The sequence below is a fragment of the Leuciscus leuciscus genome (assembly GCF_965113295.1).
Source record: "Leuciscus leuciscus genome assembly, contig: HAP1_SCAFFOLD_381, whole genome shotgun sequence".
Classification (NCBI taxonomy): Eukaryota; Metazoa; Chordata; class Actinopteri; order Cypriniformes; family Leuciscidae; genus Leuciscus; species Leuciscus leuciscus.
The window spans coordinates 15,191-41,119 of record NW_028118358.1 but is presented as its reverse complement, the minus strand read 5'-3'; the positions used below and the strand labels follow the sequence as shown (position 1 = coordinate 41,119).

At 37.9% G+C, this 25,929-nt stretch overlaps 1 protein-coding gene and 1 long non-coding RNA gene across 2 annotated transcripts in view; both read right to left on the bottom strand.

Moving 5' to 3' along the window:
* Positions 1-2,876: 2,876 nt before the first annotated feature.
* LOC309491597 (uncharacterized protein) overlaps positions 2,877-25,929 on the bottom strand; it is a 38,224-nt gene continuing 15,171 nt past the window's right edge. Inside the window, exons 2-9 of the mRNA XM_082190662.1 lie at positions 25,385-25,575; positions 10,978-11,298; positions 10,551-10,880; positions 7,748-7,786; positions 6,797-6,883; positions 6,538-6,566; positions 4,359-4,427; positions 2,877-4,185 (exon numbers count right to left, since the gene is read on the bottom strand). Coding sequence (XP_082046788.1) covers positions 4,072-4,185; positions 4,359-4,427; positions 6,538-6,566; positions 6,797-6,883; positions 7,748-7,786; positions 10,551-10,880; positions 10,978-11,298; positions 25,385-25,445 — 1,050 coding nt within the window. The 5' untranslated portion in view covers positions 25,446-25,575 and the 3' untranslated portion in view covers positions 2,877-4,071. The remainder of the gene's footprint in view (positions 4,186-4,358; positions 4,428-6,537; positions 6,567-6,796; positions 6,884-7,747; positions 7,787-10,550; positions 10,881-10,977; positions 11,299-25,384; positions 25,576-25,929) is intronic.
* Positions 24,131-25,198, bottom strand: LOC309491599. Its single transcript, XR_014203208.1, has 2 exons — positions 24,274-25,198; positions 24,131-24,214 (listed from the first exon to the last, which is right to left on the bottom strand). It is a non-coding gene; the product is annotated as an uncharacterized lncRNA (long non-coding RNA).

The window sequence follows — 25,929 nt, the reverse complement described above, 5'->3', positions numbered from 1 at the left end:
ATCAGTTATAAAAGATAAAGCAGCTCGAGTCAGAACAGTTTGAAGGTCTGAGCCAAGTTTGGTGGATGTTAGGAGGAGTTACAATTAGAAAATATGTGACCCCGCCTGTGAAACCCCGCCTAAAGTCGCAGAATCGAATTATGAGTTAACGAGCGTCAAAGTAGTCATAGCCATAAAAATGACAAAAATGGGCCGTGTGTTTATTGCTGTAAATGATAGATTATACCAATGGTTTTGAGATGCAATACATAAATTTTCATTTATAACATGATAAATACAAAAAAATATGATTTTATTGTTATACTTTTGCAAAAAACAACAACAAAAAAAACGGACGTGGGCTTCCTAAACATTGATTTCAATCGTCTCTGGGTTTATTTCGCACAACAACACTGCTGATTCTTATATCCGAAGTATGAGCAGGAATGGAAAATAGCTGCTTGCTTAATGCAAATTCATTTTCAATTACGCAACACATGTTATCTCTTTAATAATCAACAATTAGTCCAATCTTCAATCTTTAATAAATGTAATTTATCGTCTTTCGGTTGACCTCGTTTTCTTCATAATAACAGGCTATTCAACTAGCAAACACTCAATATGACTCAAGGAAGAAATTAAAGATAATTAATTGTAAACGGATTTGTCTGTCTTCATCAAAATAGCCTATTAGAAAGATTACAAAATGCGCATAGGCTTATCGCCTATTGATTATTGGGTGACAGAACAAAGATGATTAATATGAACCTTTAAATTAAAATAAATTACAAAATATGTTTGTAACAATATGTAGATAAGTAAATTGTCAGGTATTGTTCACAAAAACAAGCATTAGAGGAATAGTTGATTTAAACTGTTATGTTTCATCCGTTCCACCCCTGTGTTTCAATCGCCCCACTCAGGCTAAAATGTGACGAGATCTCTCGTCGAGTGAAGCGGTCTCGTGATATCGCCATGACGGAGCGTGAGGGTGGAATTGGAATTTGCATATAATATGCCACCGCTACATTCACATTACATTACGGTGCTAACCGTGTCACTGCCTCCAAGGTCATTTTGCTTTAAAAAAAACAACAACAAAAACATAGTAAACTATTGTAAACGTCTGTTCTGCTCATCCAGCACGAGTCGCCAGAGTAGGAATCCCAGTTCACTGATCGCGTGACGATGGCGGAGGATTCGTTGCGCAACAGAGCTTTCAAACCTATCTCTGGACTGTGTAGTTGTGGCTCCGGTCTCTGTTTGCACTTTGAATATTGAGAGAGTAGTGTAACGTCTGAAGAACGACAGACGAGGGAGGTTGAACTCCGTCCGGTGCCGGGTGGAAGTGATAAAAAGTTATTACTTCCACTGTGCCCCCGTAATCCCCCACTATGTGCTGGAATGGCATGTGACACAACCGGACGTCAGAGCTCACAAAAATAACCCTTCATGACTTTAACTGGGACAAAGTTCAAACCTTAATCAATAGATACCTTATACTCACGAGGGCATACACATCAACCAATTAGTCAACGGTCATAGGTCATTTCCAACCCCCGGAGGATACAAGGTCAAAGGTGACACTGTCATGTGAGGTCAGGTCAACCTGAGAGAAAATACAGTCAGGTGATGTTGGTCATGTGTTGATAGTGACATAATCAACCTTAATTTTCCCTGAAGGGTGTACAGCAAACAAGCTAAAGAACACAGAAATAAGTTTTTATAAGCTGTCGACCCAAAAAAACAAGCATTTAAGGAGACAAAGGTGGTGTGGCATCGTGAGAGGGTATGTTATAGAGGCAAGATATGTGCCATCTAGGTGGTTGCAGCAATGGGACTACAAACCAAGATGGCCACCTGGTCCTGGACTACAGTTACCAGGGACACAGCTGTTGTGAGTGAAGGAGAAAAGCTGTTAATGAGCTGAGGACAGAGAGACTGGCTGTTTTTTGTTAGAGAGCATAAAGAGAAGCTGGAAAGTGTTTTGGTTAAAAAGTGTTGGAGTTTTGAGTTGATTATTATAAAGAAACCAGTGACTTGATCTCTGCCTGAACTCGATTTGTGAAGCAACCCACACTTTGGTGATCCTCTACCTCTCATGATGCCACAGTGGATACAGGCAACAAGACATGAAGCATCCGCTGGAAGAATGGGTTAATTGTGGGATCCTGACACTCAACATTTTGTCACTTAGTCAAATGTCAGTTTTATATATTATATTTCTGTAAGCTAAGCTAAGCTATACTGGTCGCCGATTACGTTCCCCTCCCGCGTCTCTATCTCAGTTGCCTGTATCCACTTTTGTGTCCTTAAACGCTCATTTTTTGGGGTCAACAGCTTATAAAAACTTGTTTCTAGGGTTTTGTAGCTTGTTTGCTGTACACCTTGTCACATAGCAGCTTTTAGACATTGTTTTTTGTTATAAGTCAAAAGCTTCAGGCAATACAGAGTCAATGGAGACGGTTGGTCTAAATGCCTAAATGCGCTCTGTTTCTATTTCAATTCTTTCTGTGAACAGTGTGTTTGAAAACTCTATCAATATATAGCCTAGTAGGGAGTTAATCATTTTACTGGGAAAATGCACAAGAAAAATGGGCTCTTTGTAAAAAAATTTTTTATGACTTCAATTTATATATTTTTATTTTATTTTGGTCCATAGGGTTAGAAAAAACAAAAAAAGCTCAAAACAAACTGTAGGCCTATATATATATAATCATATAATCTATGTGATCAAAACAACTCGCAGTGACCCAAAAGGAGTAGACAGAAGCTTTGCTTATTACACATACTGTACATTTCAGCCTCAATTCAGTGTTTTCCACCATTAATCATATTAAACAACAGAATACGGCCATTCAACGGCTTCTTAACAAATAATTATTTTAACAAAAATGTAAAGAATAACATCAATTTATTAATTCCATTATTAAAATTTTCTGTGAACCGTAGATGATTCATATACATTTGTATGCCTGATAAGTTTTCATACATAACATTTTGTGCAGTTTGTCTAAAACCAGTATGATCAAACTAACACACATGCGTTTCTGCCTAATTGTTGTCTTTTGTCCTCTTTGTGTTCTGGCTTTGAGTTCTAGCGCTTCCAGAACTGTTTTAATAACCTTTGGTCTAGTTTTAATTTAACAATGTGGAACTAGTGTGACTACATATTTTCAGTAGTATTTTCAGCGCGATGAACTCACTGTTGAGGTTTGGAAGAGTTTATTAATTTATTAGAGAAAAGCGTGTGGTTAAAGAAGAAAGAAAGAAGAGGAACTGACATCTTAACCCACACAGAACTGGTCATCTCTGAACCCAGTTTGGACTGAACCTGGTCAAACAAAAATAACTTATTGAATTGATAAATACAAGTATTTGTCTGGTACCTTTTATTGGATGCTGAATAAGACAAAACAAGAGAAGATTAACTTCCATATATTGCAGATCCTTTATGTATTCCTTAACATGTTTTTAATGGCAGTTTATGGAAGTTAATTTACTCTTGCAATATTAATAAGGTTATTAATGCGATATGTACATATAATTGTTTTTACGTACTTATGGGACTGAATAATAAGTACATTTTAAAATGTTTTGTATTATTCAGCATCAAATAAAAGGTACCAGACAAATACTTGTATTTATTCACTAAATAAGTACTTTTTGTTTTACCAGGTTCAGTCCAAACTGGGTTCAGAGATGACCAGGTCTGTGTGGGTTAAGATGTCAGTTCCTCTTCTTTCTTTAAATGTTTCTCTAAAAACGTGTGGTTAAACTAACAGAGTTCTCACACTCAGCAGAAACATGTTCCCAAACCTCAACAGTGAGTTCACCGCTCTGAAAATACTACTGAAAATACATACTCACACTAGTTCCACATTGTTAAATTAAAACTAGACCAAAGGTTATTAAAACAGTTCTGGAAGCGCTAGAACTCAAAGCCAGAACACAAAGAGGACAAAAGACAACAATCTGATACAGTTTGTTCATTAACATGTAAAAGACATTGAAAGCATTAACAATGAATGAACCCACTAGGATTGAGTTATATTAGATTGATATTCCTCTGCTCATGTGGGTTTTGTATAATTATTTGCCTGATTTGTTCTTGTTCACAGAGGCATAAAGTTGACTGCAGTTCTCCTGAGCTCCAGCTTTTGCTCCTCTGATGGAAGCATAAGTCACTTTATCATCACAGCGAACCTGAATGAACATCACAGTTGTTTCAACCCACAATTATTACAGCATGTTGTTTGAGCTCAATTCATGAAGAACTGCATATAATCACACAAATCAAGAAGATCTGCATATAAGAGGAAAATATACAAAAATCATGTTGAGAGAAGCTGGACAACATCAAGGAAGTGTTCGCTCACCTTGTTCTTTTTGCCTCGTTTTTTACTGTACGCAGTGACTTCAGTATAAGTCACATCATCTGTCTGCTCCTAAACATCAATGGAAATATGGAAAAATGCCATCCATCAATAATATTTTCCTCAGGTTCTGCAAATGTTCAGGTAATATATGTGTAAAACGCGTGTCCTGGCAATTTCACATAAATGTTTTGTGAAAATCTATTATACAGACATGACGTTATGATGACAGATCCTATTGTAACATGACAGGATGATTGACTTGACTTGACCCACACAACAGGAACAACACATGATGAAATCCACAACTAGAACAATGGGCAATTAGTCACAGGTAGCACAACACACTCAGGGTACATTTACACGAAAACTATATGCTTAAAAAGTATTTCCTTTGAGTTTTCCGCATACAAAACACTGTTGTCAAAATGATCCCCATTCACACAGATCCACGAAGAACAACTAAAAACGCTGTATTCTGCTGCCAGGCCACTAGATGGCGATGAAACACTATAGACTGAACACGTAATACGCATGTGCATGACCTCATCGTCTTCAGAGATTCACATTTTGTTGTTTACAAGGAGACCGTTTTCAAATACTTTGTGTTTTCAGCAATGTTGTTTTCGTCAACGATGACGATAACGAAATTATTTCATTGACCCACCTTTTTTTTATGACGATAACGCGACGATGACTAGCTAAAAATGGCTCTAAGGTGACTAAAACATGACGAGACGTTTTCGAGTTTTCGTTGACGAGACGAGACGGAACGAAAATGATTAAAAGTCTGACGTTCACAATGCATGTCATTTCTGCCTAATTTGCGTGAAATCTGTCTGTTTTGAGCTAAAAAAAAGTATCAGCAATGTTGCCGCTTCCTATCCTTGTTTTGGGTACGCCCACCACCCGGCTGCCTATGCCGCGCATCAGATTCCACACAACAACAACACACCTGCGGCGGCGGCTAGTCACTCGCCACACATCTTCGATATGAGGCGCCGGACTGGACAAAAGCGAAACGAACTGCGCGAGCGAGCGACAGTGCGCGAGAGAGACCGAGTGTGTCCGAGCATTAGTTTAGTGGGCTAATTGGTACAAAGTAATATATAATTATTATATAACTTAGATTATAACATAAATTATTATTTAACTAATTATATAATAAAGCCACAATTGCCAAAGTAAGAATGTTTTTATTCCTGGCTTTTTTTGAGTAAAACAGTGATTCCACTGTTACCACTTTATCTGTGTGTAATGTTGTAGTAGCTCAAAGTTTTTTGCTGTTTAAACTGTAAACTATTCCTTTATTACAGTGATTACTGGTGAAAATAGCCAATGTGCTGAAATTTTAGAAGAGCATCAATTCATGGAAAAAATATAACTTGAAATATGGGGATAAAAGGTTTCTGCCCAATGCGACAATGAAGTAGCCTACAGCTTGGCAGCACTGCATCTCCATCAATGAGAAAGTCTAGTTTATTATGCAAAGGTTTTAAGGTTAACTGTTGTTTTATGAATTGCAACACTTGCTACAACCTGTCAAACCTAAGCCCATTTCCAATACTTTTTAACCTAAATTAATTTGTTAAAGACTACTTTTTTTGTTTTACTAAAATTGACTAAAACTTGACTAAAACCTTTTTATGTTTTCGTCGACTAAAACTTGACTAAAACTATAAAGTTTATAAGTGACTAAAATGTGACTAAAACTAAAAAGCATTTTCGTCCAAAAGACTAAGACTAAGACTAAAACTAAAAGGGCTGCCAAAAACAACACTGGTTTTCAGGGACCCAAAACGCAGTTGTCGTGTAAACGAACGGGCAAAATGCATAAAAAGTTTTACGTTTTTGGTTGAAAACTGTGTCGTGTGAACAGCCCCTCAGACAAAGAACAGGTGAACACACACTCAGACTGACGAGGACTCATCAACGACTAAACAAGAGGGCGTGGTCACTGGACACTAGGAGACGGGACAAGAGGAACACATGGCCAACACAAATAAAGACAGAGTCATGTGCTCAAACACAACACAGACAAAGACAGATTAGACTAAGACAAGACTGACAGAACTGTCTGCTGAGAACCCTGACATTTTATAATCTGAGTAATAAGAGTGTCATATTTCAGGGTCAGTCCTTATGAACATTAATAACTCATGGATCAACCTGCAATACTTACCACAGAGTCACCAGTCCCTCTTCTGTTGCCTGAAACATAATGTCACGGGAAAGTTTATGATCAAACACACACACAGTCTCTAATGCAGATGACAATCAGTTTTTAAAAGAGTCTAGAAGAATCTAGCGCTGTAGAATACAAACATTATTTTTGTTAACTCATTGATTTCTCTTCACTTTTAGAGAAAGAAATTTGTCTAAATTACATATTTATTTTATCAGATGTTTTTGTCTGTTGTTACAAAATATGAAAAACTCACCTGCTCTTTTTTTACGAATCACCCAGAGAATAAGAGCCAGAAGGAGAAGAGCGAATGAAGCGGCAACAACAATCACAATCACAATCACTGAGAGAGAGCCTATAGAGAGACACCATTAGCAGGACTATATTACTGTGTTTAACCAAATACATAAAAATGGCACATTTAATAGCATAATTATCCTTATTTATCATGTAAATTGATGCTTGTGATGATGTTTTTATAGAAATTGATATGTATTAAAAGCCGTCTGTACACTAACAGACTGTACCTCATATGTTCACTAAATGTGACCCTGGACCACAAAACCAGTCTTATGGGTTTTTTTTTTTTTTTTATTGAGATTTATACATCATCTGAAAGCTGGATACATAATCTTTCCATTGATGTATGGTTTGTTAGGATAGGATAATATTTGGCTGAGATTCAACTATTTGAAAATCTGGAATCTGAGGGTTACAGAAAAACCAAAATATTGAGAAAAATCGCCTTTAAATTTGTCCATTTCTATTGGCGATAGTGCTGCATCCATTCACAAAAATAAATGTTTTATATATTTAAGGTGAGAAATTTACAAAATATTTTCATGGAACATGATCTTTACTTAATATCCTAATGATTTTTGGCATAAAAGAAAAATCTATAATTCTGACCCATACAATGTTTTGACCCATACAAATATACCCATGCTACATAAGACTGGTTTTGTGATCCAGGGTCACAAATGAATGTGACATGATTGTTTAGGATTGTCTGGATGAGAATGATGTGTCTGACATTTAATGACAGTCACTAACGATATTAGTTTTCATGTTTATGGTTGTTGGTGATGTACAAGAGAATGGAATTAGAAAGTGATGTAGATTACAAATTAAACATGGCTTGAGTCAAAATCTGTGATCAGCTGCTCGAACAACGAGTCGGTCAAATGAGGATGATGTTCATACACACCTGGAGTCAGAGAGTTTGGTGTGGTATCTGGAATCACTTCTGTTGTTGTAGTTGATGTATTAAAAACAAATTGGAAATAGAAATATATAATATTTTAATGCATGAACACAATATCAAGGCATTTATTGTACAAACTGCTGTAGTCCAGAGCTACAGTATCAGTGCTGAAAGCCGCTCACACTAACATGGGATGAGTTATGTTCAAAATATCAGAGATCATAGTTTCCCCGCCTCCTCAGACTCGACACTTACGCCGGTCGCCAGTTTGAGGACACGCAACAGAACGAGCGCAACTGACAATGAAAGCCGAGGAGACTTAGACATTGTAAGTTGATTTATCCGTGTTTTAATAAGGGTCCACAACGCGCGTACATTCTGCTTATTACACACACTCTGCTTATTACACACACTCTGCTTATTACACACACACACTCTGCTTATTACACACACTCTGCTTATTACACACACTCTGCTTATTACACACACTCTGCTTATTACACACACACACACACTCTGCTTATTACACACACTCTGCTTACTACACACACAGGGACGTGCAGCAGCACACTAACTAACTGCCCCTTGTGGGATCAATAAAGTTGATTGAATTGAATTGAATTGAATTGAATTGAATTGACAAACATGCCAAATATTAAAAATAAAAGGATTACAATGTAAAAGATTATTATTGTGTACACAGGGCCGGCTCTGTAAATCTGGGGGCCCTAAGCAGGATAATTTTGGGGCCCTGCCTTGCAGTGAATAATGGAGTATTGCCACTGCAAACCAGCAACTGTATACAATCTAACCCTTACACATTTCATCTGTACCTCTTTTAACATGATTGGCCACAATTATTTTACTGCTTATTAAAGTACACTCACTGAAACAGTAAAAGTAAAGATTACAGATTTGTCAAATTTCTACATCTACTTTATTACTGTCTGAATGCTTTGTACATTTTAAAACAGCACTAACTGTTTTTGTCGACTAGGCGGCTTAAAACCTTTAGCATTAAAACATCTTCAATAAAGTTGTTGCATATAGGCCGACTACAGGTGTTGCTGGAGTCTCGATCTTTCAACTTATTTTCCCTTTTCCACACTTTAAAAAGAGGGAGAAGTTGGACCAGTAATTTCTTTGCTTCCTTCTAAAGTGATTTAAACATATTCTTCTATATCGATGTATCAAAGAGATAAAAAATTCTGCAAAAGATTCTAGTTTGAGTTGGTATTTATCTTTTGTATATTCCAACTACAAAAACACTACTTCAGCGAACAATCATTAGCCAAATGTGTATATAAAATGTTTAGTTATAATATATATACATAAATCTAATAAAAACTCTAGGTAACACTTTTTACATTTTATAGTGTCATTGTTACACGTTACATGTAGTTCATACAAAAATAATTCTACAGTAAAAACTTCTTAAAATGTGGATTAATTAGAGAAGCAGCTCTACTATAATGGGCTTATGTCCACTTTAACGCTCCCTCCTGTAATGTCAAGTTCAAAAATTCATAAAAACATAATGTGTACATAAAGATATGGTGAATCCGGCTTGTCCCGTAGATTGTCCCTTTAACCACACACATACACACACACACACACACACACACACACACACACACACACACACACACACACACACACACACACACACACACACACACACACACACACACACACACACGAGAAGCGTTCAGTATTTCCGCTTGCAAATTCCGTCATGTAAATAGTGAATCCGCGAGCGCAACTGGCTTTTAAAGGGAATGGGAGAGGAGACTCTGATTGGTTTATTTCACATTACGCCCAAAACACACTCATTACTCATTAAGAGAATAAGGACAACACTTTTAGATCATGCGCACAGATCATTTTTCCTGTCGTTAAACTAGCAAAAGTGGATTCAGACGCCCTCAGTGAACTTGTGCCGAACGCTTTAGACCATGAGCTTAGATCGTTAAAATAGAGCCCTATGATTTTATTAATTTATCATGTGAGTGGCGTGAGTTACACTAGCTGTATATTATGATTATTTTGCATCAGACAACAGACTGTACAAGACCGGTCATATGTATCAAAACTCACTGACAAATCTGACTAAAGAGCTTTTTTTGATGCTAATATGTGTGATGATAAAGCAGTCTGTGAGAGCCAGTGCAAACCACTGAAGCGAGAGACTGATGATGTGTGACAGTGATCATGTGATCATGAACCTTGTGTAGAAGCTGCTGCTGTAGTTCGGCTTGATGTCTTCTCAGAGTTTGAGCTTCTGACTGGAGTCAGTGTTGTTGAAGCGACTGGAGCTGCAGAAGATGAATGTTCAGACGCATCAGGACATTAACATCATATTTTCATATTGATCATGACATGCAGTTTGTGTTCAATCATCACAGCTTACAGTGGCAGTAGTTGAGAAGAGAGATGTTACTGTATCATTTATTCTTGGTTTATATGAGAGTGAAACACAGTGAGCTGCTTCCCATAAACCTTCAGCTTTCCTGAATCAATGACATTATTAAGCCTTAGAATTCCTCAAACTGCATACAAATCCTTATAATTCCCAATATTGACGTCCCTCATGGGTCATACATGAAATATTGCATAAATCAGAAGAGTCTATTTTAGCCTAGTATGACCCATAGGAGGTCAATATTGGGGATTATAAGGATTTTTATGCAGTTTATGACTTTGACCACTAATATTTTACAATTGCCAAACGTATGAAGCCATCAGAAAGAGTAGAGCCAGTGTGTGAAAGTTTTCACAAATCTGTCAGAAAAGAGTGTTTTCTCACCTGAATACTTGACAGTGTATCTGACTGAGGTCTCGAGTCGATTTCTCTGAGTAAGCCGACATCTCCACTCTCTGTTGTTATCTTCATTCAGGAGTGTTGTAGTCAGAGTCCTGATACAGTGATCTGGAGCTGATATCTGATATCTGGAGTCTGTCTTCAGATCAACACCAGCCTGATTCACCCACAACAGCTCATTTCCCTCAGAATGAACCCAATTATAACAGGGGAATCCAGCATTTGAATACAACTGACAGGAGAGAGTCACAGAGCGGCCTGGACTGATCTCAGTCTGTGAGGATGAAGATGATGATGATGATGGAGACACTGAAACTGAACACAAGACACAAATCACAGACTCTTCAATCATCATCTGAGTTTAAAGGGAGAATCTGCCCTTTTTAAATTGAACACATAATCATAATCTTACCATGAAGAACATGCAGAGAAACATCAGCATCAGGTCCTTGTTTCTGTCCGTTCACATATTGTTGGCAGCTGTAAGATCCAGAATCTTCTACTGTGACGTTCTTGATGTTCAGAGAGCAGTCAGACTCCAGACTCAGTCTCTCATGTCTCTCTGTGTCTTTCTTCTTTATCCCTAAAGTAATCAGTTCAACTGCTGCTGAATGTCTGAAGCTGTTATAGATCCATGTAGTTTTAGATTTGCAGTAAGAAAGAGCATTATTACAGGACAGACGCACATTTTCACCAGAACTGATGAACACATGATCATCCACTCCACTGATACCTGAAACACAGTATATCTCAGTCATCATTATGATATTAATAAATGAAAAAACATAAACCATACCAGCATAACAAGCAGAAGATTCAAATCATACAGTCTTTTTCCGGTGTTTGATAGTTAATGCATTAATTAACATTTATGGATAAACCAAATCAAACGCCTCTTTAAGAAGGAATAAGAAATACCCTTTGAAACAAATGTAAATAATGTAATATCATCATATCTTGAACTCTTGATGTCAGCTTTGTCATAAACATTACTGGACGGCACAGGATTAGTTGATCCTCCTCTTCAAGCGTAGAAAATACACTAATAACTGCCCTTAAAAGCTCTTTATCTGTTCTGTGTTTCTCTCTTTCCTTCAAACTCACCCTACTGTGACTTATGCACAGCTAAATACAAAATAACAATTCAAAACCCACAAAGAATATTTGTGGAACAGTTCCCAAAGGAAGGAGCAAAACTCAGGGAAGGTTTGCTGGGATCAGTAGTTCACTCTCCATCCAGACACAGTCGTGATGATACTGTACTTCTGTTCTCTGACCACACAACATCACTTCACTGAGCTGAACACTCGTTGTGTGTTTGATAGGAAGTTTATGATCAATCATGAGCTGAGTTTGGGAAGTAGTTAACAGTGAATTTGATCATGATTAGGGCCGTCTCAAGTAAAGTCATGACAAAATAATGCATTAACAAATCATTTAATACAATATGATTAAACATGCACTAGGAGAATATATGTATTCCTTTACACCACCAGTACAACAAAACAAAAGATAAAGGTTATTTGTAGTTCTTTTATTATTTATTGACATTATTAATCATAGACTCAACAGTCAACATATATTAGAGTAAAATGCCAAAGACAAATGCAAAGACATAGAAAACGCCATGAAAACGCACTCGTTATTAAAGATTTTAAGAACTCCATAGTAACCATCTTTGACAACTACCAACCACCTAGAAACACCATAGCAACTACCAAAAATACCGTAGCAACCACCCTGAACACCCTAGCAACGTCTAGAAACTCTCTAGTTGCCACCAAAAATACCCTAGCAACCACCCAGAACACCCTAGAAACTGCCTAGCAACCACCCAGAACACCCTAGCAACTGCCTAGCAACGCCCTAGCAACCACCCAGAATACCCTAGCAACCGCCTAGTAACCACCCAGAATACCCTAGCAACTGCCTAGCAACACTATAACAACCACCCAGAACACCTAGCAACTGCCTAGCAACCACCCAGAACACCCTGGCATCTTGCTAAAAACATGCTAGCAACATGCTAATCAAGCTAACATCATGCTAGAAACATGCTAATCATGCTAGCATAATGCTACCAACATGTTAATAAAGCTAGCATCATGCTAACAACATGCTAATCATGTTAGCATCTAGCTAAAAACATGCTAGCATTTTGTTAAAAGCATGCTAGCAACATGCTAATCATGCTAACAACATGTTAATCATAGTAAATCATGCTGGAATGTGATAAATCGGAGTAAATCTTAGAAACATGGTAAATTGTGGTAAATAATGCTAAAACGTGGTATATCATGGTATCACAACATGTTAGCATCTGCCCAGTGGCGAATTTTGACACTGCAAGAACCACTTCACATTTTCTATGATATATTAATTATATATATTTTTATTGAAAAGAACCCAAACACACTTATATGGATATGGATGCTGCATTAAACAAATTATTAAAGGACAAAAAAAATGTAAATAATAAATAAACTCCACAGCTGATTCCAAGTGATCAAGGGCTTAGGACGTTACAATTCAGCCCAACGCAGTTTCCGCCAGTAGTGGGCACTCGTGCAATGTAAGCAATGACGTACAGCCGAGTGAACGAGACGGAGGGAAGTTAGCGAGTGAAGGGCATGACAATTTTGGACTGGAACGCAGCCTAGGAAAAGATGTTGATGTAATTTTCACGCAGCTGACACGCAACAGAAACGCCACGCTCACGCCACGCAGCCAGTGTGTCGCCGGCCTAACACGCCGAGAGCACCTATAGTGCGCCACTAATAAGTGTCTCACCAGAAACAAACCCTACATACTGTAGTTCCAGGAAGAAAAGAAGTTATGACTAAATATTAAAATCAGAAAACGGTTTAGGTCAAATTAAATTTATTAGTGGTAGTTATTAGTCTATTTTCCACGTTTAATTAGAGTATAAATCTATTAAATTAATCTGAATAAGTCACGGCTGAAGGGCGTTGTTAGGCACGACGCGAATATGAAACATTGGCCGAGGTTCTCGGTTAAAGCTAGCGGGTATAAATGTCTGGCTATAATTGTTGTAGAAATTGTGTTACTAAGACTTTTGTACACCCAAATTGTTGAATTTCCAAAACAGCCTAATACATGAATGAACCTCATCGATTATGGTCTAGTCTAACATCATAACTAACATGGTCAGGCTGGTTGTTTCCCTGTTCTAATGTTGCGGCAGCTTCCCGCAAAAGCTCACTAACAGATTTCGCCATATCTCGTCGTCTCGATTACAATATAATCACATTTAAATCATTTCGTTTCACACATTCAACTCATGCACACGGGACGTCGACGACTTCACTTTACAGAAGGCGTGTCTCTAGCGCCGTTACTAGAATAAGCCACACCCACTCATTAACATAGAATTTGCATGCAGGTTGTCTTTGAAAATGAAAACTGTGAAATAAAAGAGGAATTAAAATGAAAACGAAAATTTACATTTGAATTTGAATTGTGTCACTATTATTGCGTGAGAGTAAATAAAGAGCATTGTAAAAACTGTATTTGTAGTTTCTTTTTCACGTTTGGCTTTTCATTTTAATATCGGCAGTCTCGTAGTCTGTAGTGAAAATGAAATGTGAAATCACCAATTGCATTTTATTTTTCAATTTGACAGGGATGATGCACTGTCACCGTGAAAATGAAATAATTTCATTTCATTCTCAATTTTGTCATATATTTTTCTGTAATGAAATTACATCGCACTCAAATAACCTGGGGGATCTGTGACTCATTTCATCTTCATCATCACTTCATCATCACACACCTTATCAAAGACAGGACATGCCAAGAGATAAGTTTTCTTCACTCTTTATTGAAGAGACAAAGACCTCTGACTTTATTTCTATTGTCTTTGTGACACATTTATTAAGCACAATGATCATTTGTTTTGTGAAGAGTTATTTTTATCAGTACATGTCAAAATTCTGTTGAACCCCCTCAGAGTAACATCTTTAAAAGAAAGGAGATGTTACAAACTTAATAAAATCTCTGAATATCATTTACTTACTGAAATAATCTACTAAAACTCCAACAATTAATTTTGTCTGAAATTTACAGTTATATTTAAGTTTGAAGTTTTTCACTAAAATAATTTAGTATTTGACTAACCAATTATTTATTTACAATACACTGAACTAATATATTTGTGAAATTTCCATCGCAATATTTGAGAATGGATAATTAAACTAATCTGTTTCAAGAACCACAAATATTACTTACTTAAATAAAATCAATATTATTAATATTTAACGCGCATAAGAAATTAAGTTTACTCAATTAAAACAATGCACCCCTCCCCCACCCTCTGACAGGACAGCTCAACGGTTGAGTGAGCGCACGCTGTATGAACTCTCTCCAGTCTTCAGAACAGTTCTCCTCTTCTCTTCTCAGCGTCGCAGAATTGGTGCATTTCCTCTGTGAAATTCAGGTGTGTACGTTTTATTGTATCTGTATAATCATTAATGTGCTTTAAATCATTTTATTTAATGCGAAAGAACATATAGAGACGCAATGTTACTCACCTTAAAGGGACAATGTGTAGTTTTTAAGGTATTTTATTATCTAAAATCAATATTTTATTCATAAATATGTCCTCAATGGTGTACAAGTACCTCTGCTAATTATCTGACTTATCCTCGTAAACGAAGAATTTATTATTTTTATATACATGGGACGGGTAGGTCCACGGAGGCTTCCATGTAGTTCCGCCATCTTGAAAAACTATAATAGCAGAGAGGGACAAAAAGTACTAGGCCAACGCGTTTCCACAACACGTTTTCGTTCAGAGCCAGTGTCACGTGACTGAAACCAGCAGAAGCGGAGGAGCAGAGCAGTAAGAGGTGCTTGTCACTGCACCGGCAAGTTTAAAAGGCTGCACTGTACGGTTATTTATAATGGAGGACCATACATATGCTGAGTCACAGGATAAGGAGTCCTCGTCGTCGAAAAAGTCCAAAATAGACTGTAAAAGGAAACGTGACCGGAGATTACAAAAAACAAGGGTTAATGTCGGGACAGCTAATGCAGGAGAAAGCTTTCAAAAGAGACGCTGAAGTTGCCTGCTTTCTTCTCGACAGGTAAGTCAATGTTACGGTCTTAATTACAAGCTTTTTTTTCATTGCTTGGTTGTGTACTTTATTATATAGACTGTAGAACATTTATAGTTAAGTTAAACAGGCTCTTTGATGAATAGCAGCTATTGAGTAAAGTTGAGAAGGCCCTAAAAACAAGGTTGTAAGTTTTGTTTGTTCAAAACTGTAACGTTCGTTTGTTCGTTGTGTCAAGTTGCAGTTTGTTTGAAATAACAAACCAGTTCACCCGAAGGAAAACTGCTATTATAGTGCTATTATAAGACATCCTGTCATAGCTTTTTGGTACATAACGGCTACCGTAGATGCAACACGCATTTGAAAAAGCGAGGCGCTGGAGAGTACTATTCATTTGAATGCAAAATACAATTTCACTGCTAGATGGGAGAAAATCCTACACAATGTCCCTTTAAACGAGTTAAAGCTGCCGTCGGCAACATTTTTTTTATCATATTCAGTGTAATCGACACTATAATCCGACAGAACAACATAAATAAGGTGGTTTTAGAAAAAAACCCGAGCTTCTAACTCCACCTGGAGCGTGTTATTTGTTTTGCAAAAATCCAGCGCTCCCGCTTCATCAGGTCCAATCAGCGCAGGGGGGTGTGAGATCTGACTGTCAATCACAGGTCGTGCACACGCCACAGATCCCCCCTCACTCGCGCACGATAATATCACATGCACACGCCACGCCTGAAGTTCGCCTGGAGATTGCATGAAGCGTGATGGCGGAGAGAAAATCTACTAACAAGCTTCCAATTCCTCTGTTATTGCTATCTATGGATAGATTAGCCAGGGCTGCCTACCTCCGAGTCAATGGTGTTGATAGATGCTGAAGAGACGGACGCGTTCACAGAAAATCAGGTACACACGCACAGTGACGCACTGACGAGCACGACCTCGATGGGAGGGTGCTCGCTGGTAGTGGGGAGGGGCATGAGAGTTGTAAACATTCAAAATTTTGGCTAATCGACCCAATCTGCCAGACTTACCGACGGCAGCTTTAAACGAGTGTCGACTCGCGCCTGTCTTTTCGCGTGATTGTAACGCCTTGCATAAAAACACACGACTATATTCCTAAAGATAATGAATATAACTAATTTGGATGATAAAATGTCCTCAGAACTGTGCACTGTTTGTTTATTGGCAGGTGATGGAGTCAGTCGCGTCGCAGCATCTTTCGGCTGTGAGTGACGCAGGACGGCGGTGTACAGTAGCGGTTTTTTGGCACGGGCGAACCGGGCAATCGCCCGGGGCGGCGCCGCCGGCACGAGCAGAAAAAAATAAATAAAAAAATATCTGCGCCGCGAAGCGGTTTTATATTATCTATCATTTCACTGTGTGGGGAATTGGCAAATTTGCGCCCCCTGCAGCTGCAGGCGCCCCTGCTTGCTGAGAAGATGCCGTGCACAGAAGCTGTTTGTTTGAGAAGGGGAAAGGGGAGGGGGCGCCGAGGCGCGGGCGCGAATGAAAGTTCACCTCTGGGTCTCTCCCAAATGGAACGGACAAAGGGGGATCCATATAGTTATCTAAGTCAGTCACACCTCGACTTTCTTCCAAATAACGCACATTTCATTCATAATATTATAAATACGGGCCTCTATATTTCCTGCACATTTTTGTTTTTCTGAATTGTCTGAATGGCTAATAAAAATAGGTAATACAAAACGATTACTTGGTCACCACCACCAAGGTGAATTGGTTTAGTCTTGACTTCTGGTCGTGACTCGTCGTGAGTGACAGTTGGTGTGGGGGGGATCAGGGGATTATTGTCGATGTCGAGTGCCAAATAAGAGATGGACAAGAAAGGTCAAAGCCATCAGGTGCCCAATTTAGAAACGAGCGAAAGATAAAGGTATGCAACTATGTTTTCTCTGTATGATTACGGTATCCATGTCATGAATGAAGGGGCAATATTAATTGGTGGGTATAACTCTTATTTGTTAGCCTTTTTGCTATGATTCTTGCTATGCTTAACAATAATTCGGTTTTAAGTCAAACACGAGATCTAATTTCACCATAATATTGTGCTTTGCAACAAAACTGTTACAATTTCAGTTATTACACTGCAAAAAATGCTTTTCTTACTTAGTATTTTTGTCTTGTTTCCAGTCCAAATATCAAACATTTCTTAAATAAAGATGCATAACGTTATTTTACTAAAGTAGTAAAATGACATAAGATATTAAGTCTTGTTTTCAGGGGAAATAAATAAAAATTGAGTTTTTGCTTAAAACAAAGGGGGTCTCGAAGGGGGAGACGTCTCCCCCAGGGTGTAATTCAATGTAGAACCGCCACTGGCGGTGTAAAGTTATAAGTTCCCCCGCAGAGGCGAGTCCATCTCCGGGATGGGAACACGCGCTGATCCGGTGGATACTGGATAACAGACCCGTTGATTACACTGGTTGTTTAGGCCTAAATGTTTCATTTTTACTTCGAAAATGTTTGTTACATGAGTTTAAATGTAGGCAATATTGTATACGTGTTAAAAATAGTATAAAATATGCTGTATTTCTGTAGGCTACTCATCGACAATAAAGGCCAATGTCATGTAGTTATACTGGTGGTTGTATGGAATATTTTTACAAAGGTTTAGAGGAAATAAAAAAGTTAATATTACTCGCATATAAACACAGTTAATATTACTCATAAATATTTGTTTTTAAATGTTTCCCCCCCAATTATTTCTACTCGATTTTATTTGTTAATCTACCAAATGCAGTTACTCAGATCTATTTAATTTGTTTTACTTGTTTTACTTACATTTACTCAGTTAATACAGTGTATTAACTCCGTGCGTTCGCAGGAACGCACGGAGTAGACGCGGTCGGAGTCAGCGGGTTAGTAACGTTAAACACTGATTTGTGTGCATCGGCACGTGATGTTTCAAGAGCCAAACACCGGTCTCTCAGCTCGGCCTGTCTCAATAAAAGGTTGTGGATCTGTTTCTCAACAGCTTCCAGCTCAGACTGCAGTGCGTGCAGCTCAAATGTGTCCTCACCTGCACCAAGCGGTAGACTACTTACATCTGATATGTTCGCCATTTTAACAGATGGACAGTGAGTTAGCAACGAAGCTACCAGTGATGCTATCAATATTAATACTAATTTATATTATAAGTTTGTTTGTTTGTAAGTGAGTGTGGAGAAGACGCGTTCAGCCGTGATCCACGGACGTAACCTTTAAGAGTATGCAGCGTTGGATCACTAATAGGCTTGAGACGCGTCTGCTCAACAGTCCGCGTTGTAACTATGAGTTTTTTTTTGTTTGTTTTTTTTAGTGGTAGGGGTGTAGAGTAGACGCACGATAGGCGAAAAAATAAATAAAAAATGTTTGTTTATAAATGAGTGTGGAGAAGACGCGTTCAGCCGTGATCCACGGACGTAACCTTTAAGAGTATGCAGCGTTGGATCACTAATAGGCTTGAGACGCGTCTGCTCAACAGTCCGCGTTGTAACTATGAGGTTTGAGCAGTAGTGCTTCTCAGTGAGGAAAAGTAGAAAATCTTCGTTGTAAGCGAGTTTAAAGAGAAAAATCAAGAATTATAAATCAAATCGATAGAGCTCCAAAAACAACAACGCATTCAGACGCGACGCATGATAATAACAGGACAAGACATTACTCACCGTGTTTGTTGAGTGATTCTTACTCACCTGAGCTTTTATGAACTCAAAGGCGCGAGCGCGCGAGAGAAAATAAATAAATAAAAATAGCTGAGCGCACGGGTGGCGCTAACAGGCTAGCGAATTACCAGCGTGTTGTGTTAGTAGTAACGGAAGCCAGCGATGTTGGGTAAGCTGTATTTAGTAGTAATATAAACAACTAGAAATTGTAGTAAATGATGGTTCAAAACAAGGAAATACGAGGCTAATACGAGGCTAATACGGAGCTTACAGCACCACAGCGAGGCAGACAGGAGCAATCGAGCTGTGTGTGTGTTAGAACCCATTAATTGAAGCTGCCAATGCTGGATGGATGTGCGACCTCAGCATCGGTCGCAATCAGCCATGGTCTCGTTCACTCCGGCTCCAACACGCCACCACGAAGCCTGGGTGGTTCCGCAGCGGAAGACGCGAGTCAGGTTTAGACCAAGACTTTCTCCGACCCTCCCGGTTGGTAAAAGTAAGGTGCAAAGTCACTGCTTTCCTGGTGCTCGTGTTTCTGAAATCGCTGCTCACGTTCCCGAGATCCTGAACGGTGACGAGCGCGTCGGAACTGTGGTCCTGCACGCGGGAGTGAACGACATCAGGCTGCGCCAGACGGAGATTCTGAAGAAAGACTTCAGGAATCTATTCGATACGGTACGCAGCACATCGCCTGAAACAACGATCATTGTGTCAGGACCGCTTCCCACGTACCGACTAGGGCATGAAAAGTTCAGCAGATTATTTGCGCTAAATGAATGGTTAATGTCATGGTGCAATGAGCAGAAACTGCTCTTTGTAAATAATTGGAATCTGTTTTGGGAGCGTCCTAGGCTTTTCCGTGCTGATGGCTTACACCCAAGCAGATTCGGAGCGGCTCTTCTGTCAGATAACATCTCCAAAATGTTAAATACCCTTTGACTAGTAACCAAAAGTCCAAATCATAGTCTCTGCTGCACCAATTCAACTGATATAAATACTAGTGTAGAACATTGCATAGAAACCGTGTCTATTCCTCGTTTAGTGAGATCAAATAATAAATCTAATGCAGGATCTAGGAAAAATCTAATTGTTATTAAAACAGAAAATGTTGCTATTAGTAAACAAAAACTATTTCTAAAGCTAGGTCTTCTAAACATTAGATCACTCACACCTAAGGCAGTTATTGTAAATGAAATAGTCACAGATAATAGCTTCGATGTACTTTGCCTTACTGAAACCTGGCTTAAACCAAATGATTATTTTGGTATTAATGAGTCTACTCCTCCTGGATACTGTTATAAGCATGAGCCCCGTCTGATTGGTCGTGGCGGAGGTGTTGCAACCATTTATAGAGATATTCTAAATGTTACTCAGAAAACGGGTTATAAGTTTATTTCATTTGAAGTACTTGTACTAAATGTTACGCTCTTAGATGTTAGAAAAACATCACTATTATCTCTAGCCTTGGCTACCGTATATAGACCGCCAGGGCCTTACGCTGATTTCCTAAAAGAGTTTGCAGATTTTCTCTCAGACCTATTAGTCAATGTCGATAAAGCATTAATTGTTGGAGATTTTAACATACACGTAGATAATCCAAATGATGCGTTAGGAGCTGCGTTTACAGATTCATTAAATTCATTTGGGGTCAAGCAAAACGTCATCGGACCAACACATCGTCTTAATCATACACTCGATTTAATTATATCACATGGAACCGATTCAACCGATATAGATATCATTCCACAAAGTGATGAAGTCACTGATCACTACATGGTAACTTGCATATTACGTACTGCTGTAATATGTCATGCAGCGCCGCGTTATCGACCAGGCAGAACAATCCTTCCATCCACCATAGATCATTTCTCAAATTGCTTATCTAATTTGTCTCAGCTGCTACCTGAACCCAAACAAACAGATGAACTAGAAGAACTAACTAGCACTATGAGCACCATTCTCTCTAGAACATTGGATGTGGTTGCACCTATTAAATTAAAAAAGGTCAGAGAGAAAAATAAAGCACCATGGTATAACAATACTACGCATGTTTTAAAGAGAGAAACCCGTATTTTAGAGCGTAAATGGAAACAAACTAATTTAGAGGTCTTTAGAATCGCGTGGAAAGACAGTATGTCACGTTATAAAAAGGCCCTAAAAGCGGCCAGGGCTGAGCACCTCCGCAAACTAATAGAAAACAACCAAAATAATCCAAGGTTTTTATTTAACACCGTGGCTAAACTAACAAATAAACAGACGTCACCCGAACAAAATATCCCGTTACAGTTCAGTAGTAATGATTTCATGAACTTCTTCACTGAGAAAATAGAAAGCATCAGAACCACAATTGTAAACGTTCAATCTTCAATCGCGCCTTATAATTCAGCTTCAATTATCACCCCGCAAGAACAATTACAGTGCTTTACAACTATAGAACAAAAAGAGTTAAATAAACTTATCACTTCATCTAAAACAACAACATGTTTATTAGATCCTATACCAACTAAACTACTGAAAGAAGTGTTACCTGTAGTGGAAGAGCCTCTCCTCAATATTATTAACTCGTCTTTATCTCTAGGTCATGTTCCAAGAACATTTAAACTGGCAGTTATAAAACCTCTCATTAAGAAACCACAATTAGATCATTATAATCTAGCAAATTATAGACCCATTTCAAATCTTCCATTTATGTCTAAAATATTAGAAAAAGTGGTGTCCGCTCAACTGGGCTCTTTCTTGCAACAAAATGATATCTATGAAAAGTTTCAGTCTGGATTCAGACCGCATCATAGCACTGAAACTGCGCTCGTTAAAATCACAAATGATTTACTTTTAGCTTCTGACCAAGGCTGTATCTCAATACTAGTTTTACTTGATCTTAGTGCTGCGTTCGATACTATAGATCACACAATACTCTTAGATCGACTACAAAATTATACTGGTGTTCAAGGACAAGCACTAAGCTGGTTCAAATCATACCTATCTGACCGCTACCATTTTGTCTATTTAAATGGAGAAAAATCGATCATAACTCCAGTAAACTATGGAGTGCCGCAGGGATCTGTATTAGGCCCTCTGTTATTTTCAATATATATGATGCCACTTGGAAATATTATAAGGAAACATGGAATTAGTTTCCATTGTTATGCTGATGACACTCAAATATATATTTCATCAGGGCCGGATGAAAACGCAAAATTTTCCAAATTAACAGAGTGTGTTAAAGATATAAAGGATTGGATGACGCGTAATTTTCTTTTATTAAATCCAGACAAGACAGAGGTAATACTTATCGGTTAAAAAAACCGCCCACAAAACCTCGCACAATACAAATTTAACATCATAGGATGTCCTGTTACTTTATCCTCTACAGTAAAAGACCTGGGTGTTATACTCGATTGCAACCTGTCTTTTGAAAATCATATTTCATATGTTACAAAAACAGCCTTTTTCCACCTGAGAAACATTGCTAAGCTACGTAATATGCTATCAGTTTCTGATGCAGAAAAGTTAGTTCATGCATTCATGACCTCGAGACTGGATTACTGTAATGCCTTATTAGCTGGTTGTCCTGCATCCTCAATAAACAAGCTACAGTTAGTCCAAAATGCCGCCGCTAGAGTTCTTACGAGATCAAGAAAATATGATCATATAACACCGATTTTATCATCACTGCATTGGTTACCTATAAAGTTCCGTATTAATTACAAGGTATTGCTACTGACTTATAAAGCCCTAAACGGCTTAGCTCCAGTCTATTTAACGGATCTTCTATCGCCCTATAATCCATCGCGCTCTTTAAGATCACTAAATTCAAGGCTTTTGGTCATACCTAGGATATTCAGAACCACCAAAGGAGGGAGAGCATTTTCACATTTGGCTCCAAAACTCTGGAATAGTCTTCCTGATACTGTTCGTTGCTCAGACTCGCTCTCCCAGTTTAAAACTAGATTAAAGTCGCATCTCTTCAGCCAGGCATTCATATAATCCCACAGTTCAAACTACAATCCGGCCTCTAGCTCATAAATGCCAGAGGAGAACTGGCCCCCGACTGAGCCTGGGTTCTCCCAAGGTTTTTTTTCTCCATTAGGTCACCTGATGGAGTTTTAGGACACCATTAGGTCACTTGATGAAGTTTTTCGGTTCCTTGCCACTGTTGCCTTTGGCTTGCTCAGTTGGGGATATTTTGGGGATATTTAATTTAATTTTATCAATCAATAAATTCCTCTTGAAACAAACTTTGTTGTATTATTTAAATTTAATACTGTGAAGCTGCTTTGATACAATCTGTATTGTGAAAAGCGCTATACAAATAAACTTGACTTGACTTGACTTGTATGTAATTGATTTCACTGCTTACAATATTTATCAATATTATAAGTGTAAAAATGTTTCACCCAAAAAAATTTAGTAAATCATATTAAAAGTTTTTAGAGTGCATCACCACCAGAGTTCATGTCACATATACAAAAACACATTCCAGCCAATTTTCAACAGTTTAATCACTGTTCTAGAAACATATTTGACTCAACTTTGTTAATTTGCAATAATATGATTTGTTCACAAACAACAGGCCCAGACAGTTCACAATTAATGTAAATACAGTCTTACAATGTCATTGCTTTTCAACTGCTCTTTCAAATCCTGTAGGAAAATCCTCACAGTCCTCATAAAGGTCAGTGATATTCTGACAGTAATCCTCGAACCGGCTTCTGCACTGTACAATAAAAAAATTTGCCAACTGCATATAAGTGAATCAGATGTTGGTCATCAAAACATGAAATCTGTATGAAACGCATAAACAAATGACACAAAATGTGTATAAATTCTATATGACTTTAATTTGACTAGCATATGATTCAATATAAGAACTTTAAATGACTTGTATATGAATATCAGTTATTTTCTACTAATACCATACACATTTGCATACTTTTGTCATGTAGAACTCATAAGACTTTTTACAGTATTCATATATATATATATATATATATATTGCAAAAATCTTGTATGTGTGCTATTTAGTATGAAATGGGCCATAATCGGTCTGATTTTGTATAGGACATGTATTGGCCTTTCATGAAACACAGAAGGTAATTCTGGCTGATTTAAGTAAGGAAGATATATGGTTGCTGTATATGAAGCATGCAGGTTTTTGTCATATGGGTGAGCTCATCCCAGATAGAAATGATGTTGTTCTATCAATTTTGTTATGTTCTTGTAATGATTTCTGTAGATCATTTTATTTTTGTTACCAGAATGTTCTCCTAAAGGAAGGATAACACTCTCTAAAACATTTTAAACATGTTTAGTCCTAACACTGATAGAACATTATCCCCTAACATTCTTATAAAGTTTTAGGGGGAAGCTTCCCAGCAGACACAGAACTGAACCTCTTAAAAGAGGTTTAGATGTCGAAGTTTGTTTGAACGTAATAGTTTGGTTTGGTCACCGTTATGGTGATCAGTGTTTGCTTTAGTTGGGCTCTTTGGCCTTGACTATTTGATGTTAGTTTTTCTCTGGCTGCTATAAGTGTTTATTATAGCAAGAGAAAATGTGATCAAGTGTGCTGGCTACTTGTTGATCATAATGTGACGGTCTGATTTCACCCAGGGACTAAATCTTAAAGGCTGTCTTAAAGCCTCCTGTCCACTATCTAGCCGGGATCATTTAGATGCAGCCTTGGCTCTTCACCAGGCGCTGTTACTAAAGCTATGAGTAATGAACCCATTTTCAAAACAATTCTTCTAAGTGGTTCAGTGCTTCACCAAAGCTTAATTTGCTCATCACTAACACCAGTGTTTTAATCAGACAATATGGAGTATTTATTATAAAATCAAAAACTGTGCACAATAAGATTTAAACGCCTTCAACGAGACAGATCATTCTTCATCATCAGATGTTTGAGTGACACTATGTCCAGTATCAGGAATAATACAGTATGATCTGTGTGTATCGATACACAACTCTGAGATCACAACGTGAATGTGTGCAAGAATAAACTGAGCATGTTCAAATGAACTCTTTCCAGACTAATTCCACTAAATGTCTTTAGAGAAAATACAGATTTCTTTACCTGTGAGAAGTGAAGAGAGAATGATCAGTCCCAGCAGACACAGATCACACTTATCAGACATTTTGTGTTTCTGTCAGTCTTTCTCTTCATTATATATAGTTACAGCTCTTCCTTTAAACATCATCAGCTCCTCCTCTGGTTGGTAACTTCCTCTGATCTCATCTGTGTTTAGTCCTGACTCTATGACACAGCTGAAGAAGCGATCAGAAAGATCTCTGGTGTAAAACTGTGTTGACTTTGAAAAGCTCTGGATCAGAAAGTGAGCTGAACTGTACAGTGGCGTCCAGAAACCAACCAAATCCTTAAAGAAGTATTATGTTTGACACTGAACAAAGTGCTTTGAATGAACAGTTCCACACAAATCAATACAAACATATATTTATCCTCTCATTAGCTATGTTTCCATCACCCTGTTTTTATGCATATTTTGAAGTATCGCATCAGAAACAAGTGATGGAAACGCAACATTTCTAAACTTTATGTTTGGATGGAAACCCAGCTATTGTAGCTTATGATTATTTGTCAGAGAAAACAATTCCAGCATA